The 19,860-nt window shown below is 36.5% G+C and overlaps 1 protein-coding gene across 3 annotated transcripts; it reads left to right on the forward strand.

Moving 5' to 3' along the window:
• Positions 1 to 476: 476 nt before the first annotated feature.
• Positions 477 to 19,309, forward strand: LOC127941331 (actin-binding protein WASF3-like). 3 transcript variants are annotated; one of them, XM_052536279.1, is made up of 11 exons: positions 479 to 637; positions 850 to 912; positions 2,378 to 2,432; positions 3,634 to 3,792; positions 5,525 to 5,659; positions 10,793 to 10,946; positions 11,981 to 12,098; positions 13,578 to 13,753; positions 15,583 to 15,837; positions 16,917 to 17,296; positions 18,267 to 19,309. In XM_052536279.1, exons 4-11 carry the CDS (start codon positions 3,660 to 3,662, stop codon positions 18,422 to 18,424), a joined length of 1,509 nt encoding a protein of 502 aa, XP_052392239.1. In that variant the 5' UTR covers positions 479 to 637; positions 850 to 912; positions 2,378 to 2,432; positions 3,634 to 3,659; the 3' UTR covers positions 18,425 to 19,309. The 3 variants fall into 3 exon arrangements, with proteins under 3 accessions (XP_052392238.1, XP_052392239.1, XP_052392237.1); XM_052536278.1 differs by lacking the exon at positions 850 to 912 and having other exon boundaries at positions 477 to 637; XM_052536277.1 differs by having other exon boundaries at positions 480 to 637; positions 850 to 2,432.
• Positions 19,310 to 19,860: the final 551 nt, after the last annotated feature.

Here is a 19,860-nt window from a genome sequence, read left to right on the forward strand (position 1 = left end):
CTACATAATGCTTACAGTATAACCTCATATTATAACCTCCTGAAGCACAAACGCATGCGTGTTATTTAATTTATATGTTTTTCATATTTGTCTATGATTGTTCAGACAAAAAAAGATCACTTTGAACAGCGAAAAAAAACAAACAATTTTTTTTTAACTTAAATGCAGTTACCATTTATTCAATCACTGGGTGAGTAAACCAGATAACTGTTCGTATATTTGTGGTCACATGAACAATTTAGTTTTAAGGTTGCCAAGAAACAAGGGTGGCTCAACTTTGGCCACTAGATGACTATACAAAGAAGCCATTTAAACAGTTAAATGGCAAGACTTGGTTGAATTGGGTAACAGCGTTAAAACTCATATTTCCTCCATCATATATCAGTGTTCCCCTCACACACACACACACACACTCAGGGTGGTGGTCTTTTGGGCACGCGCACACATGCGCAAAACATCCACGCTGCAGCGCACAGCGACTGGCGACGCTTCCAGGCAACGCGCGCGTGCATTTTCAGCACCACCTCCGCCGTTCATCGCACCACAACATCGACGTGATGCCACCGCGTATTAACGGCATGTGACGGCGAATATTTCACCGGAAAAGAACACCGAGAGGAGACAACTACAGCTATAAGTAAGTAAATGGCAATTACGCACAGGGTTACCTTCAGTGTTCTCATGTACGTGATAACCCCGAGATGACTAGAAGGAAAGACGCCAAGGTATAGGCTAACGGTGCTGGCTCTAATATCTAGCACCTGCTTTCAAATAAGTTAATAGATCATTAATCGTCAAGCTCATATTTATGACTGCCACCGTTTCGTTCGTTTTCCCATGTGGCCGAAGATACACCTGTTATCATATCACATGCCAGCACAGGGGTCTGGACGGATGACGTCAGCGTTCTGGGTGAGTGACGTCATGTCGATCAACAGCCACAGACCGACTGAGTTCTCACACAGTTCAGCTCGTCCTAAATTTTGTCTACGATGCTTCTGCTGAAATCTGAATTTAAAAATAGCCACAAAATGTCACCCTTTCAGTGGAAACCCAGCTGAAGTCATTTTTTGGTCAGTTACTGTTTTCTGTATAAAATCATCAAACTTTTATGCTTGTTATCTCATAATTAGATTTGGAGACTTTAGCCTGTATTTCACAGAGAGGGTCACAAAATGATGTAATGATGTGAAATCTTTGATTATGAGTATCTTGGCAAATCCGAGCAGAATTTAAGACACTATTGGGTTGGCTTCATGCGTGTTATTGCATTAACATGTGCTAAAGTAAACTGATGGTGCAGCAGTCATGTCTTGTAAACGTATACTTCCTGATTCCTCATAATAAATTGCACCCATAGTCTTCTGTCAAGAGCTTCATCTTGTGGTCAATTTAATTAGCACTATTAAACATTAGCATCTAAAAGACATTGGTGACTAGTTCACTGAAAACATGCACAAGCCTGAAACCAGTAATCAATGCTCTTATTAAAACCCCTTTGTGAGCACCAGCTTGCAGTTTAGAGGAATTCTGCTTATTTTAGTGATTAACAAACTCCAGCCTCCTGCTTATAAGCAACAGTTGGCAAGAAAAAAGAACATTTGGCCATGAGGTGTAATCTATGTTTGTCACTTAATGTGACATTTCCTTATTTCCATGATACTCCACATTCTACCGAGCCTGAAACCCGGGTGCCCCGTTCCCACAGATCTGAAAGCAGCCGCAAGCCCGGGAATGCAGGGTTGGATTCACTGGGAACAGATTACGTAAAGGGTTTTTTTGGTGAAGGGGTCTTAACATGTCTTGTCACCAGCATAGTTGAGGCATTGCCATGGTTTCCTCTCATGAATCAGTTCCTGCCTCTGACAATAGAGACAGGCTGTGTGTTTCAGAAAGTGAGAGATAATTCTTCTGTGCAGAGAAATAAGGATGTTTACTGAGGCCTGGTTTGAGGCAAGTAGCAAATCTTGTTTTATTTTCTCATACTAAGCAGATATAATACATGCAACATTTGTTTATTTCTTTACAAAATGCTCTGCTCTGTTGTTTTCTTATATTTGTGTTTGTATTTCATTCACCCATTGACTGTTTATTATATTTATTATATTCTGTTGTGTTATTTATTCAGTTTTTCTTGTTGTTTCTGTTTGTTGTTGCACTCTGGAAAAAGAAACCTCATTCTTGTAAATGGAAATATTAGGACATACAATATATTATCCTGAAGTTTTTGAAGTTTAAGAGAAGTAAAAATCAGTTTATGCAGGTGCAGAACAGATTTATATTCACGTGCTTTGAAGCAATGAATTTGTCAAAGTAGTGTGTGGACCTCTGTTTCTCGTAAATGCTGCCATGTATTGTGCATCTTATTTTTTTACAGACATCGATGTTGTGATGTTCAAGTAATGTGGATTTGGAAACAGATGTAATTCAAGGTAATAATTATTTATTTATTAGCCGGCACGTGTTCAGTGAAGTGATTGATGCCTGTGATCTGTGTTTTTAGTTCAGATTTTCCAACTAAAAGTTTTTCAAATTCCTTTTTGCGTCATTCATTATCCTTTTTTACTGAATAAAATTCATTTTGTGGCTTTAATAAATGACGTCGCTTAGAGACTGGCATGTTTGGCTTGTCCAAAATGTTACGTTTGCTGTCACAAACTTGTTAAATATTATAAATCAAGGAAAAGAAAGGAGCATTTTTTGTCTCTTATAACAAAAAGCTTTTATTTAAACACATGAAAATGCAGATCTTGCTGTAAATAATCATGAAAAATCGTCTTCGCACATTCTGCCCAGATTTAGACTCAGATATATATAATATGATTATTTTATAGCAGGCTACATTTTAAAAATACAAAGCTAATAGTTATTTATTTGAAGTTTCATCATAAAAGTGAAACACTGAAACCGTGTGGTGAGGGTAGGCTTTGATACATTGGTTATGAAATATAAAAATCAATTATAATGACTAATTACCCAATGCTTTAGATTAATGCAGTCAGTAAATGAATGCAGTCATTTTTAATTGCATTCATCCAAGTGAGGACGTGACTTCATTGTTTATCATCTCTTTCCCGTTTACAATCAGCTGTATTATGCATTTTATGCAATGTTGGGAAAATATGCAAGGAAAATGTTCTCCCCGTTGCAAATGTACCTTCAATCATATTTTTGACATTGCTAACGAATCGTGCTGAAAATAACTGGCTCAATTACACATTTCATGAATAAATATTAACCATATATGAACAGACCTAACACCACTCCACTGATTAAAGAGGCGTTTGTTTGTTCACTTATGAATCATAATGTAAGACAAGAGCTACTATAGTGCTAAAAGACATCAGTGTTCATACACACCATGTTTTGACCCGGAAAACCCTGTTTTAGGGTTTCTTCTGACGAATGTAGACAACACTTTATACAGTAGCAAATAATCTTTATTCATATTTTATGTGGAGATTAGGTGCAATGAATTTCCCCCACAGACTCAGAGTTCTGTGATATCCAAATCTCAAAAATTAACTGTTTTAGTAAAATGAGCCATTTAAAAAGTTGCATTTGTTGATTTAAAAAATGCATTGTTTAAAATAGCATTAATGTTGTGTGAAACCCCCTTCTGTGCTCTCTCAGGTCGTTGTGTGTAGTTGAGCACAGCCATGCCTCTTGTGAAGAGGACCATCGAGCCCAAACACCTGTGCCGAGGTGCCCTGCCCGACGGGGTGAACAACGAGCTGGAATGTGTCACAAACACTGCACTGGCGACTATCATCAAACAGCTGGGAGGACTCAGTAGGTTCAGTTTTTCTCCCTGGTTTAATGCAGTCATGGGTTGATATGAAGCCAATAGACTTTGCAGCATCAGTTCTGAGCAGTCAGCTGTATTTCAGCTTTGAGCATGATGGTTTTCTAGTACAGTCATTTTCAACATTATTCACCAGCGTAATCCATTACACAAAGACAGACAACTAGTTTATGACAAATTGCTTGAGATGTTCTTGACTTATAAGTTTCTTGGGATAAAAAATGTCTGATAAATAAATAAATGTAGCCAAATCATTTTAATTCAAATAATTATTGTCATTTTAACGTGTTAATTTAACTAATTAGTGACAAATGTTTTGCAGGGGAACAACAGGGGACAGTTGTTAACGTTATCAAGATTCATTTCATTAAGCTACTACAACTTCATAAAAAAAAATTATAAATCCATTAATTGTATTAATTAATCAACTAAGAAATGTAAGTTTAAATTGCGCACTATATTAAGCAATAATTAATATTATGTCAGCGTAACTCATCAAAATAATTTTTTGTTGTTTTTTATTTTTATTTAATATTATGTCAGCGTAACTCATCAAAATAATTTTTTGTTGTTTTTTATTTTTATTTAATATTATGTCAGCGTAACTCATCAAAATAATTTTTTGTTGTTTTTTATTTTTATTTTTATTTATTTATTTATTTATTTATAATAACTAACCCCAACACACTGATCATTTTGATAATAATGTCGACATATTTTCAATATAGGAAGTTTTAGTTCATATGTGAGAACTAATATATTAAGATCAAAAGGTAAGTTACAAAAGATTGTGAAATGAAATTGTTGAAGATTTTAAAATGCACTGAGCATTTTATATTAATCTGTTTTCACCTCCGTCGGGAGCTATGATTCAGATCATAACCCACTCACAGCAATACAGGAGGTGTCTATATCCCATAGTGAGATACTGAACAAATGTTAGAAAGAGAACGTTAGGTTACTGATGTAACCCCGATTCTCTGATAACATGAAGTGAGCTATCTCACAAACATTTCCCTCCTTGCCTCTCCTGCACAGAGCAGAGATATGCAAAGAATGAGGAATTGGCAGGTAGTGCATTTTTTTTTTTTTTTGCACTTTAGCATCTTGGCTTGTAATTTTTTTGGGGAAACAGCAAATTATTTTTAAATATTGAGTTTTTACTCCTTTTAGAAGAATTTTCAGAAGAAAGTACACTGTAAAAATTTTAAAATACATTGTGTAAATTTTACCAGAAAACACTGTTTTAGTTTTTTTTCTTCAAAATTATTTCAGTAACACTTTAGTTTAGGGAACAATTCTCATTATTAACTAGTTTATTATCTTATTACATATTACTAGCATATTGGCTGTTTATTATTACTTATAAAGCACATATCAATGTCTTATTCTGCATGAGCCTATTTTAGATCTCTTAACCCAACCCACCTAAACTAACAACTACCTTACTATTACTAGACTATTAATAAGCAGCAGATCAGGAGTTTATAGAGGGAAAACTCTTAGTTAATACTGAATATGAGGCCCTTATTCTAAAGTGTTACCATTATTTCAATGTGTTACTTGTTGTTTCTTTGTAATTATTTAGTAAACTAACAATTTTAGACTTTCTACAACATTTATTCAGTGTAGGTAAAACAAGAAAAAATCTGCATATTTCATGGTATCTCTAATTAAAAATGAGATTGCACATCAGTGATAATGTGTTTCTTGATTCAGGTCGACATGCGGAGGACATCTTCGGGGAGCTGTTTAACGAGGCCAACAGCTTCTACCTTCGCATGAACAGTTTACAAGAGCGCGTCGACCTGCTGGCGGTGAAGGTCACACAACTGGACTCCACAGTGGAGGAGGGTGAGTAAGAATGAATGTGCATTAGCGAATACAGACCCAGTGCTGACCTGATCTTTTGTGACACAGCCTGGAAATACACCAGAATGCAACCACAGGGCTGTCGAGAAGTTTGGTGCTGGTACCCAGACTCATACTGCAAGGCTAGGGCCCTGTGAAATCCGATATGTTTTTTTCTCAAATTCTATTTTATTTTTTCCCAAATAGTTTCACATTTTTTATCTTAATTTTTCAGCTTTTAGTTTTTCTATATTTCTGGTCTTTAATGGTTAATTAAATTTAAGAGATCAAAAAGCATGTCTAATTAACTGAAATGATGACTTTCAATCGGTTTACAGATTAACGATTTAACAACATCAGTTTATTAAAAATGTAACAAAAAGTAACATTTTCAGTGCCTTATGAAATAAGCAGTTTTTCTCTCAAATTACATTTTATATTAACAAAATGTTGTGTTTTCCGTTTAGTGAAATTGTATAATTAAAATGCATGTCTAATTAATTGGATTCATCAACAAGCATCTTATTCATTAATTCATTTATTAATAGGGCTCTATGATTCTGTGTTGTGTATTTACATTTTTCTGATAAACAAATGAAGGCATAAATGAAATTAAGAGTTCTTCACAACAGAAGTTTACTGTTAAAATTGAAACATGAGGGAATTTTTTTATTATTCCTTACAAAAGTAATAATAACGGTATATTATTATTATTATTATTATTATTATTATTACATTAAGATGCACATTCTGTGCTTTAATAGTTATATATTTCTGTCACAATTTAAGTTTCAAGTTAAACAGAACTTTTATTTTGATGGGTTGCTGTGAATACCTTTAAGTTTCTGTGTGAGTGTGATATGAGGATAGTTTTTCTCATATGAAATGGTAAAATGCACAGATGAGGCAGCTGCAGTAATTAGCCGTGTAGATGCAGTGCTGCGTGTCCCACTGACGTCTAGACACTAGCTGAGTTATTTAAGAGCACAGTGGAATAGTCAAGTTGAATAAGAGGCAGTTGACAAGAGAGCATAATTAATAGTGCAGTGCCTTCAAGTCCTTATGGGAAGTTCCTACGTAAATGCTGTGTGATGTAATGTGCATCCATAATGTGCTTCACTGTCTGACTCTCTTCATTAACAGTGCATAAAATGAATGAAACTTACTGTGCAGTTAACATTTACAATTGCAAAGTAATTTCAAACAGAACCACGAGTCTCTAACTGATAGTGAAAGTTCTATCATTTCTAACATTCGTTCAGTATCTGAACTATAGGAACACCTCAGGTGTGACCGATTGTCGAAGCACCAATAACACCACATCTGCCAACCATGGCAGACCAATCACTGCATTGATCAGGGAGTGCCACCTTCCTTTAAATAAACCACTGTAAATAAACACAAAACATTCCTAACTTTTGTTGATTGACTTAACTTAGAGTGACATAACTAATGTGTAAAGGCGAGTTTTCTGCTTTAAGTTTTAAATTTATTTTCCAAGTTTTTGGGTCGCTCACCACATACCAAAAAGCAGGAAAAGGAGAGCTCTCTATCACAGCAAAAATCCATACTAATTGTCACGTTGTGGTGGGCTTAGCATACAAAGAGAGCACAGGCTTCATAGCCACTGCGAAAGAGCCAACAATCCCCGGAGGAAAAGGTTGTCCTCCTCATTTGTGTGCTTGCGGAATGTGGATTTCTGCAAAGGATTCACATGGTCTGTGCATCTCCTGTTTGGGCGCTAAACACACTCAGGCAGCTCTGTCAAACCCCGAGGGCTGTCCTCATTGCATGACATTCTTGGTTAAAACCCAAGAGTGGAGTTTTCTTGTGGAAGTAGCTGGGAACTCGGACCCATGCCTCTCTGCTCAAACCAGAGACGAACCGATAAATTGTCCGTCAGAGGCAACTGAGGCCGTCAGCTCGTGGGGAGAGATGATGGAGAGGTAGTCACCCGTCCTTCCCCTGCTGTTTGAAGACCTGTTCATGGGAGAGGAAGATGACGATGACAAAGTATTGTCAACCATCATGCTATTCCGATGAAAGACAGCCACAAAAGCTTCTACTCCCATTATTTTGTGATTCCGAAAAGAGGGTGATGTCTCCGTCACATTTTGAATTTACAGGTCCTCAATAAACACCAGAAAATACCAATTCAAAATGCTTTTGCTCAGAACTTTCTGTCAAAGTATTCGTCAGGTTGATTGGTTCACCTCAGTGGACTTCCATGACGCATATTTTCACACAGATATTTTTCCTGCTCACAGAAAATATCTGAGGTTCGCTTATCAGGGCACAACATATAAGTATATGAAAATCCCCTTTGGCCTTGCTTTAGCTCCCAGGGTTTTCAGCAAATGTGTGGAAGGGATGAACAGAGGGCTCCCAGTTTCATCATATCTGGATGATCTGCTCATCTTCACACTATCCCCGTGGCATGCAGAGAGCGATATGTACACACTAGTGACGTATCTGGAGTGATTAGGTTTCAAGATAAACCAGACGAAGACTTGTCTAACTCCTTCACAGGAAATAGTCTAATTGGGTCTCAGGCTGAATTCAGTGATGTTTCGAGCTTTCCTATCAGAGGAATGCATCGAGACATTTCACAGCTGCCTCTCTTTTTTTAACAAGGGAGATCAATCCGCACACACTCCAATTTTGGTCTGGGCGGCGTGGGATTCCCTCTAAGCACCCTTCCTGGACCCACGAGGACACCAGCATGCATGCACAAGGAGTGCCTTGTCAAAAGTCACCAGCCCTGGCTATTTCAGTGCCCTTCCTCTCTCATCCACTCACTCCTGTCGGGAACTTGGCTGGCGGAGGGCGGCGATTAAGGGCCGGAGTGTTGATGATAATTAGGGGGGAGGATGCTGACTCGTCACAGTATGTTCAGAGAAACCGCACACTTCGTGGTAGCAATCCGCTGTTTGTCTTGTGGACTGACTCTTACAAAGAAAACAAAAAGAAAAAAATCTCCTGTCAATGCCTTTCTCTCTGGGTGGTGGAGGCTATCATGTTATGTTACAATAATGAGAATATAGAGCCCGCAATAGGACTACGAGCACACTCTACTAGAGGTATGGCTACATCTTGGGCTCTGTTTAGAGGCATTTCTATTTAATAAATTTGCGCTGCTACGAGCTGGTCTTCTCCGCACACATTTGCTCATTTCTGTAGACTAGATGTGATAGAATCCTCTCTGTCTCGCTCAGTCCTGGGAGTGAGTAGTCAGGTTGTAGTTTTATTAAGGGGCAATTTCACCTCCGTCGGGAGCTATGATTCAGATCATAACCCACTCACAACAATACAGGAGGTGTCTATATCCCATAGTGAGATACTGAACAAATGTTAGAAAGAGAACGTTAGGTTACTGATGTCTTCTTTTTCTCATCCTCTTTATGATGCGCCAAATGTTTTGTATGGGTGAAAGATCTGGACTGAAGGCTCCAGTACCTGGATCCTTCTTCTACGCAGCCATGATGTTGTAATTGATGCAGTATGTGGTCTGGCATTGTCATGTTGAAAAATGCAAGGTCTTCCCTGAAAGAGACGACGTCTGGATGGGAACATATGTTGTTCTAGAACTTGGATTTACCCTTAGCATTGATGGTGTCTTTCCAGATGTGTAAGCTGCCCATGCCACACGCACTCATGCAACCCCATACCATCAGATGCAGGCTTCTGAACTGAGCGCTGATAACAACTTGGGTTGTCCTCGTCCTCTTTAGTCCAGATAACATGGCGTCCCAGTTTTCCAAAAAGAACTTCAAATTTTGACTCGTCTGACCACAGAACAGTTTTCCACTTTGCCACAGTCCATCTTAAATGAGCCTTGGCCCAGAGAAAACACCTGCGCTTCTGGATCATGTTTAGATATAGCTTCTTTTTTTACCTATAGAGTTGTAGCCAGCAACGGTGAATGGCACGGTGGATTGTGTTCACAGACAATGTTTTCTGGAAGTAGTCCATGTTCTGATTTCCATTACAGTAGCATTCCTGTATGTGATGCAGTGCCGGCAAAAGATCACTGGCATCCAGTATGGTTTTCCGGCGTTGACCCTTACACACAGAGATTGTTCCAGATTCTCTGAATCTGAATCTCAGATTCTTTTCTCTGAGAAACTCTTTCTGATATTGCTCCACTATTGTTCACCGCAGCATTCAGGGAATTGGTGATCCTCTCCCATCTTGACTTCTGAGAGACACTGCCACTCTGAGAGGCTCTTTTTATACCCAATCATGTTGCCAATGACCTAATAAGTTGCAAATTGGTCCTCCAGCTGTTCCTCATATGTACATTTAACTTTTCCGGCCTCTTATTGCTACCTGTCCCAACTTTTTTGGAATGTGTAGCTCTCATGAAATCCGAAATGAGCAAATATGTGGCATGACATTACAAAATGTCACGCTTTCAACATTTGATATGTTATCTATATTCTATTGGGAATAAAATATAAGTTTATGAGATTTATGAGATAACTTTTTTGGAATCGGGTTTGTAAACAAAAGCTATAATAGTTACAACTTGAGTTTTTACTTAAAATATAGCTAAAATTATTTGTTTGTCATTATTTAGTTTACTTACTCTAAATAAAGACAAAAATATTCTCTTTGAAAGACCTTATTGTGATGTTTTTTTTATTATGCGTCATTCATCAGACTGAGCTAGCATATATTTTCTAAAATGACCAACATAATCTACACAGAGCAATGCAAATTAGCACAGCGTCTCAAACAAACATAGTTGATGATAACCAGGTGTGTATAACAACACTGGAGTAAAATAGATTAAGACCTACTTTTTTGAGCATTAAATAATGGTGCAATTACCAGTAAACAGACTACTGCAAACCTTAGTAAATCAGCTGGCACGATTAATTTATTAAATACTCTTGTCTAAAAAGGACACTCCTACAAATTTCTATGCAATAAGGTCAGCCGTAAAATAGCTGTGTTCACATCTTTACATCACTAATGTTTCACTGCACATCTTTTGTAAATCCAAAGTATAGTTTCTAACAACAAAAGAAGGTTTGCACAGGCGCAAACTGTAAATCTGGCACTTCTGTCATTTCTAACAGGTTTGTGATAGTGTTTGATAATGTTTTCCGGGTCTGTCTGCTTGCTCTACAGTGTCCTTACAGGACATCAACATGCGGAAAGCATTCAAGAGTTCCACTATTCAGGACCAGCAGGTGGTGTCCAGAAACTCCATCCCGAACCCTGTCATGGAGATGTACCAGCGCTGTGACAAACCACCTCCTCTCAACATCCTCACGCCATACAGGTCTGTATATGCTTCAGCAAGAAAAGTCACCCAGAAATGAAAAGTTTCTTGCACAGACCAATCATTTCACCCCATAAAACCCCAATATATCGTCAGGAGCCACAGGGATTCATTTAGTTTCTGTTTCACCACAGTTTCAGCTCAAAATGTTCTTTACTGTTCTACTGAAGAAAAAGTCACCTACATGTTTGATGGGCTGAGTGTGTGCAAATTAACTGCAAATTTTCATTTTTGAGTGAACTATTTGAGAGTTTATTAGTTTATGTTAAAATGGTCAAATCCAAATGGATATAAATGTATATGCAATTCAAATGCATACATCTTAAATTTAGGGACTAAAATAGTTTTAAAATTTAATTTAACCTTCATTAGAAAAAAATAGATGTGAAATCATTAGACAATCACAAAAAGTTAACTGTGTGTCATATACAGTTATGGTTTAAAAAAAGAAGATGTTAACACATTACTAAAACATTTTCTAAAAATAGGAATTGCTGTCAGGATTACAGTATTCTTACATGTAGAATGGAAGAAATACAGTAATTTCGCTATGCCCCTCCTCATGTTCCAACCACCACAATAACAGAAAAAAACATGATTAAATTCAGTTTTTCACATCTCATGCACAAATTACAGCTCTCTCACAACACAGCTTGGGTCTTGAATAAAACATGACCAAACAATTAACTCATTAAAACAGTTACTACTAATCTAAATGCTTCCTCTGCATCATTATTTTTCTATTTGAACATAAAATTGCTATTTTATCTGTTGCATTTTGGTGTACAGAAGACATTTAGGTTAAGGTTCTCTTTTCATTTGTCGTTATTATCATATGGCGTTGGCTAATCCAAATAATAACTCTTAAAATATTCTTTATTTTCTTTATGCAAAATAATAATAATAAATAATATTATTTTTCTGAATCTATAGTATTTTTAGTTAAATCTCGGGGATGAAATGTAAGCAATATGAAATATTAATATTAAGCAAAACGCTTTCATTTCTAAGTACAGTGTTTTGTTGTCTAACAGGGATGACAAAAAAGATGGGCTCAAATTCTACACCGATCCATCCTACTTTTTTAACCTTTGGAAGGAAAAGATGCTGCAAGCCACAGAAAACAAGAGGAAGGAGAAACGACGGCAGAAGGTGTGTGTGTTTGTGTATGGCCAGAAACATGCATTATGTAAGTACACAGACTGCTTACAGGATCAAATACACTGCAAGTGCATTCTTGCATTATTGTGACGATAATAGACACATTAAAAAATACAAGACCTGTCCCCAAGCATGAAGGTTTAAATACACAAAATGGGCCAAAAAGACACAGCAGAAAAGAGGAAATAGAAAGCAAGAACGACAAGATACAAAACAGAACTTCAAACTAAAAGTGCAAACAACAAAAGACAATAAAATACATTACAGTATTTGTAAATGCAAGATATTTAAAGTATATTTGCAAATGATAACTTCACTAATCACTTCCTCAGAATTAAAGTGCATGAGGTACAAAATTTGTTGTTCCAGTTTAGCAGACTTTAAGTATACCATTTTAGTATACTAATATAATACAATTGCAGGGTATTTTTATTAAGTACATAAATATGTTAATGTATTTGTAGTAGACAATTTCAGATACATTTAACTATATTTCTTATGAGGGTAAATGCAATTTAGAGATTTACAAACTTATAATTTACAATTATAAACGTACAATTCTGAAAAATAGTTCTGAGAAATAAAATCTTTGTGAGATATAAATAAAGTCGTAGTTATATATATATATATATATATATATATATATATATATATATATATATATATATATATTTTTTATATATATATATATATATATATATATATATATATATAATGACAATTCTGACTTTATTTTCTCACAATTTTGAGCTTATGTCTCAGAATTCTGACTTTTCCTGCAACTTTGAGTTTAAATCTTGCAATTCATATTTTTTTCTCACAATTCCGTCTTTATTGCTCAGAATTGCTTCTTTATATCTTACAAATCTGACGTGCAATTGTGAGTTTATATCTCAAATATATATATTAGAATTGTGAGATTTAAACTCAAAAATTGCAATTTAAACATAATCTGAACTGGAATATAAAAAGGCGTAATTAGCTTTTTTTAATGTTTTTATTTAGTGGCGGAAACTGGCTTCCATAATATATCAATTGCATTACACTAGAAATTTTTGCCATTGACCAATATGTTTCAGATTGCTCTTAAAAGTGTGAAGTGGATTTATTATTTTTCACATCGCAGCTCAGAATATTCTCTAGTGAAGGCATTGGGAACATTGCATGTTCTGGTAACACATGGTAAGTTGGTAAAATAGATAATATGATGAAATAGTTGCATTGTAAAATGTTGGCTGCTAAAACAAAATCACTGATTAGACATAATATAGAGAGGACTGATTAAAATACAACAGAACTGTTGACATACCCGAGTGTAATTCTATACGATACAGGAAGCATGATTGATTTTTGATGATCTGTTGTGAGAATGGTACTTAGCGTTTGGAAAATATGGAATTTATTTGAAAAAAATTTGCCCCAAAAAGATTTGTTTAAACTTATAGAAACATTTCCTTTTTTCTGCCTCAGCAAGAGCAAAAGCACATAGAGGATCCCAGTCGCGAGGTAAAGAAAGTCCGTAAAGCTCATAACCGGCGTCAGGAGTGGAACATGATGGCGTACGATAAGGAGTTTCGTCCGGACACTCGACTAACACCGTCTCCTTACCATGGCATGTCCTCTGAGGGATCTCTGTCTCCAGATCGGTGAGTCTTGAGATCTCTATACTGTATGCTCAAACCACTTAAAGAAATAGTTCACCCATAAATGAACTGTGCTTTGACTCCTCTCATTATACCAACAATATTCATTTTTTTAGGTTAAGTCAGTTAGAAATGGCTCTTTAAGGTAACAACCTACAAAAAAAACTTTTTATTTAAGTGTTTTAGGAAGTGTACTTTCTTTAGCTTCAAGTACAGATTTGTTAAAATGTACTTTTTAAGATTTAAAGTACACTACAAGTGCGCAATCAGGAGTTAAAATTGCCATTAGTTTATCAGCAGTTAAGCAAGCTAAATAATAGTAGCATAAGCAGTTATAGTGAATCCTATGCCATAAAACGACTCATTTTGTAAGTTCATGGGCACATGCAGTTTAAAAAAATAAAGATATTATTGTTCATAGACAGTAGTTATATTTAACAAACCCTTGAAAATAACCAACAGTCAGCTTTAAATCCTTATATTGAAGCAACACTATAAATAGAGATGCCTTAATTAAGTGTTGTGTCATAAAAGTGAGATGAAAAAACATCATTATGTAACTAGTGCACAAGTGGGCAGATTCATCTCATCCTTTTTTAGAAAATAAAAAATGATCTGTGTTCTGAAAATGAAAAAAAAAAAACACATGCAAATTAAGAAAACATCGTAATAAATTTGAAGACACACGCGCTGCAAATACTCAAACAAACTCCAACAAAGAAATGCCTTTGCGATGTGGTCTGTGCGTATTTGCAGCACGTGTGTGTGTTTGCTTTTGTTGTGAGAATTTGCAGCATGTGTGTGTGTTGTCAAATTGATGAAGGATGTTTTCTAAATTTGCAGGGTTTTTTTTCTATTTGCATATGTTTTTTCATTTGCAGCACGTTGTTCTCTCTCGGCCACCATAGTTAAGTATTATAAAACACTGTTTTAAATGACCTACCTTAAAACCTATTAGGAAATTCTTTCACTAATGCAGAGTCTTAAACTAGTAAAAAGCATTATATTTTGTTTTTGTTGCTTTGGGAACATGAGCATTTGTCATCATGAAATATTATTTTAACTAGCAAGCTTCAGTAAAACAGAAAAGCAGTTTTAATGAAATTATGTTCATTACTCATTTTAAATAAAAAGAGTGGAGAAGAGTTTTTGAAAGATCAAAAAACAGAGACTTGGAAACATGACACTGATGAAGTAAAGTGACCCGTACACTGAATTCATGCTCTGCATTTAACCCATACAAGTGCACACACACAATAGTGAACACAAACACACACACACACACGTTTGTTTTTATGAAAAGTGTGTTCCTCCCATAGGCGTAATATATTCTGTGGCCCTACACCTAACCCTACCCCTAACCCTAACCCTCACAGGAAACTTTGTGCATTTTTACTTTCTCAAAAAAACTCATTCTGTATGATTTATAAGCGTTTTGAAAAATGGGGACATGGGTTAGATCCTCATAAGTCACCCTCTCCTTGTAATACCTGTGTCATACCCATGTCATTATACAGAGTTGTGTCCTGATATGACACAAAAACAAGAGCACCGTGAACACACCCAGAGCAGTTGGCAGCCATATTACTCATTTTAATGCATGACAACTAAATATACATGAATGCAATGTGGTTTTCTTCAAAAAGAAAAAAAGTACCTTTATGTTAATTTCAAATAAATAATTTAGGAATTTAATTACACACACATTTTTAAACGATGTTAATCTTTTCACTACCTATGTTCATAGAGTGTATGATCAGAAATTAATTTCAGTATAACTCATAACTATATGTGCATGGTGTGTCTGAATGTTATTCTTTGCTGTAAACAAGATCTGGCATGTCAGATGAACACTCGTATCCAGCGAGTCCCAGTCACCCGCAGGAAGCAGGTGCAGCAGGGGCTGATGGGAAGGACACAGGCCCCACACAGACTCAATCCCTGGACCGAGCGTATCGGCCCCAAGCCTCGTCCACCGCCGCTGCACCTCGACAGCACTCTCTAGGACGCGTCCAGACCCACCACGGACCCCCAGCGGCAGACTCGTCCCTCAACGGACCCCGGCCAACAGCTGCCAAAGAATACAGGCATGTCACTCCTCTGACTAAAGCTTCAGTATATGTATATATACTTGAATAGTTCACCCAAAAATTTACATTTGCTAAAAATGTCCTCACGCTCGGGCAATGCAAGATGTAGATGAGTTTGTTTCTTCATCAGATTTGTAGAAATGTAGCATTGCATCAGTGTCTCATCAGTGGATGCTCTGCAGTGAATGGGTGCCGTCAGTCCAAGCAGCTGATAAAAACATCACAATAATCCACAGCACTCCAGTCAATCAGTTAATGATTTTAACTTTAAACCATTGCTTCAGTATAAAATTCAAGTCGATCATATTGCTTTCTACACTGAAAAAGTCATCTGGTCTGAATCAGGAGTGAAATACGCACAGATCAAGCACCGTTTACAACAGTTCAAAACAACTATGTTGGTAGATTTTGATGTGAAAGGGATGTGTTTTTTTTTCCACTGGTGCAATCATTGCTATGGATTGTGGACTCATAGTTTAGCTAGAAGCAATAGTTTGAAGTTAAAAATATCTTGATGGATTTGTTTCTTACAAACACAGTTTTCACTTCACAAGATATTAACTGATGGACTGGAGTGGTGTGGATTATTGTGATGTGTTTATCAGCTGTTTGGACTCTCATTCTGACGGCACCCATTCACTGCAAAGCATCCATTAGAAAACAAGTGATGTAATGCTACATTTCTACATATTTGTTCCCCCATAGAAACAAACTCATCTACACCTTGATTGGCCTGAGAGTGTGTACATTTTCATTTTTGGGTGAACTATTCGGTGTTTGGTGGTTGAAGCTTGAAAACTGTAGGAGATACATTTTAAAATTTAGTCTCAGAAGAAGAAGTTTAAAAAGTAGATCAATCTTTCTCAAGCCAACTTGGTAATAAAATTATTTTAAAAAACATGCCGTTATGCAAAGAAAGTAATAATTGCCATTTAGTTCTTAATGGAAGAAATTGTTGCAGAAAGACTGATCTTTACTTGTGTGAACTGTTCTTTTGAGCAATGATGGGATGTGACGAATACTCTTCTGGTGCAAAATAGTTCCTTAAAGATTTCTCCTTTGTAATCACTTCTCAGGGGCCATCAAATCCTGGAGCATTTCGTCCCGCCTGCCCCTCCTCCACCCCCTCCCCTCATTCCTTCCTCCCAGACCGCCTTTGACAGCACGTCTGGACCTCCGTCACTGGCTCCGGGGACAGTGGTGTCCCTCTCACGGCCCTACATCCCATCTCCTCCTACAGCTCCTCCTTCAGCCTACACTGCTTCACCTTCACATGCTGTAATGGGCGGCCCGCCGGTGGCCCCGCCCCCTCCTCCACCAGGACACCCCACCCACACCCCATCCCCATCCCGAATAACACACCCATCTGGAGAGTCTACTCTTCCCAGGAAGGGCCAGGTGCCTCTCATCCCCGTGAGTGATGCCCGGAGCGACCTGCTGGCCGCCATCCGCAGAGGTTAGTATGCACAGGACACAACTCAGTGTTCAGCATATTCTGCTAAATGAAGCATGTTCCATGTGCTGTTTTCATTCATTAGACTACTGGAGATTCAGAAAATAGTCTTAAAATAGGCCTTTTACATATTTACTTTTATAATGTAAAAAGAGACATGCACCTCTGTGTATATATACGTATATATGTGTGTGTGTGTGTGTGTGTGTGTACATATACACTTCCAGTCAAAAGTTTGGAATCATAAAGATTTTTTAAATAAGTATTTTCTGTTCACCAAGGTTGTGTTTATTTGATCAAAATACAGTAAAAACTGAAATAATGTGAAATATTATTACAGTTTAAAATAGCTGTTTGCTATATGTATATATTGTAAAAATGTACTTTATTCCTGTGATCGAAGCTGAATTTTCAGCATCATTGCTCAAGAAACATTTACTATTGTTTTTGCTGCTTCATATTTTTTTTCATTCAAAAATTTAAGATAAGTAGTTTTTTAATGAAAAAAGAGAATTCTTTTATTAAGCAAGGGTTCATTAAATTGATCAAAAGTGACAGTAAAGACATTTTTATTGCTACAAATCATCAAGGAATCCTGGACAAGGCAAGTATTTAAGGCTATTACTTTTAAGCAATTTAACACATCCTTGCTAAGTATTAATAAGTAATAATTTATTTTTAAAAAAGGAAGAAAAAAAAGGTAACACTTTAGTATAGGGTCCAATTCACACTAATGACTAGTTGCTTATTAGCATGTCTATTATTAACATATTAGGTTCCAAAAAAATATTAAGCGGCACATCTGTTTTAATAAATCAGCATACTAGAATGATTTCTGAAGACTGGGTTAATGATGCTAAAAATTCAGGTGCGCATCACAGAAATAAATGATATTATACAATACATTGAATGCAGCATCGAGGAGCAAGAAAGGCTCTTCTTTAAAGTATTGAACTGTTGGCTCCTCCTCCAGGTTTCCAGCTTCGTAAGGTGCAAGAGCAGAGAGAACAGGAAGCCAAAAAAGAGCCAGTGGGTAACGACGTGGCCACCATCCTGTCCCGACGCATCGCTGTAGAGTACAGTGAATCAGACGAGGACTCTGAGCCGGAGGAGAACGAGTGGTCCGACTGAACCTGAGGAGGCGAGATCTGCGACCGTAGTGCTGCTATTTTCCATTCCTGCACAGAGTACACACTCCTCATTAGATCAGAGGGACATCGGATGGGGCTAGCGACGAGATCATGACAGAGAGGGAAGGAAACAGAATTAGTGCAATGCAAGGAGAAGGACACAAGGGCAGGTGCACAAATAAACAGATGACAAGGTGAGGTAAGCACAGGAACCGTTAGAATACAGTTGGTCTAATTATCATAATGTACATTCAACATGCTAGCATTTCTTTAAGAGTCACCAAGAAAATGCTTAAAAACGATGGTCAACAGTGATATTAGCACTTTAGCACTAATTTTATGTTACAGATCATTGCCACAGTGTTGTTACACACACATATGTCATGAAATCTCTGGCTTGCTTCACTTGAGATGCCCTGAATACAGTATGGACAATCAGGTCATCGCTATCAAAGTATTTCTCCTTCAATATTACAACTCTCCATTATCCAAAACTATCACTTTGTTCAACTGTGGACAGTGTTGTGATGAATATTTATACCCCAGTGAGTACATTTCTTGATGCTCTTGTTGGTTGCTTTTTTATTTCTTTATTTCACAATGTGGCCAATAATTTATTACTGCTTTAACTGTTTACTAATCGTGTGTGTGTGTGTGTGTGTGTGTGTGTGTGTGTGTGTGTGTGTGTACCTCAGTTTGTAACAATACTCTATAACTTACAAGTACTGTATCATTAATGTGTTTTACAATTTATTGTTGTATAGATTTTTGTAACACTGCTGAAAAGAAGAAAAAGGCAACCTTATGTTTAAGCTATCATGTTGTAGTAATATAGCCTGATATGCATGTATGAATAATAAATTAAATAAAAATAAATATACTTAAATTTTCCATTTATTGAATTTTTCATTTTGCCGCCATTTTTAATGATTTTTGATGCATTCAGTCAGAATTTGCTGAATTTGTCTTTACTCTTGTTGACAAAAATTATTGTCAAAATTCTGGTGTTCCTCTCAATCCTTAAACTCTACAAAACAATTATATCTACAATTGTATTTCCTGCTGCGGATTTTTTCCACCATTTTTAATTTTCTGAAAAGCCTGCTTGTTCAAACTTCTCTTACAAGGGTAGTTGGTATCTGGTATCTAAATAGCAAAATAATTTTCATACATCAAAACATTTGCAAAGATTTAAACCAATTAATTGGTCGAATTGACGTAGAGTATATCCTGCAAACACAATATTCAAACTTAAAGGATTAGTTCACTTCCAGAATAAAAATGTCCTGATTATTTACTCACAAATAAAAAATAAAAAATGGGACCAAAAATTATTCAGACACTTTGACCTGACAATGTTATGCCTAAATGTTTTGTCCTTAATTGCTAATGCAACCTTTGGTGACACTTCAGATTAGGTAACACCTATTAGTTGCT

This window comes from Carassius gibelio, chromosome A21, assembly GCF_023724105.1.
Source record: "Carassius gibelio isolate Cgi1373 ecotype wild population from Czech Republic chromosome A21, carGib1.2-hapl.c, whole genome shotgun sequence".
NCBI classification, from domain to species: domain Eukaryota; kingdom Metazoa; phylum Chordata; class Actinopteri; order Cypriniformes; family Cyprinidae; genus Carassius; species Carassius gibelio.

What these genes read in the sequence shown, in the direction of transcription:
- LOC127941331 (XM_052536278.1), top strand. Translation starts at nt 3,660, where the DNA reads ATGCCTCTTGTGAAGAGGACCATCGAGCCCAAACACCTGTGCCGAGGT. An exon ending in CAAACAGCTGGGAGGACTCA is followed by an intron (nt 3,793 to 5,524) that starts GTAGGTTCAGTT and finishes TTCTTGATTCAG; the next exon opens with GTCGACATGCGGAGGACATC. An exon ending in GCTGGCCGCCATCCGCAGAG is followed by an intron (nt 17,297 to 18,266) that starts GTTAGTATGCAC and finishes CTCCTCCTCCAG; the next exon opens with GTTTCCAGCTTCGTAAGGTG.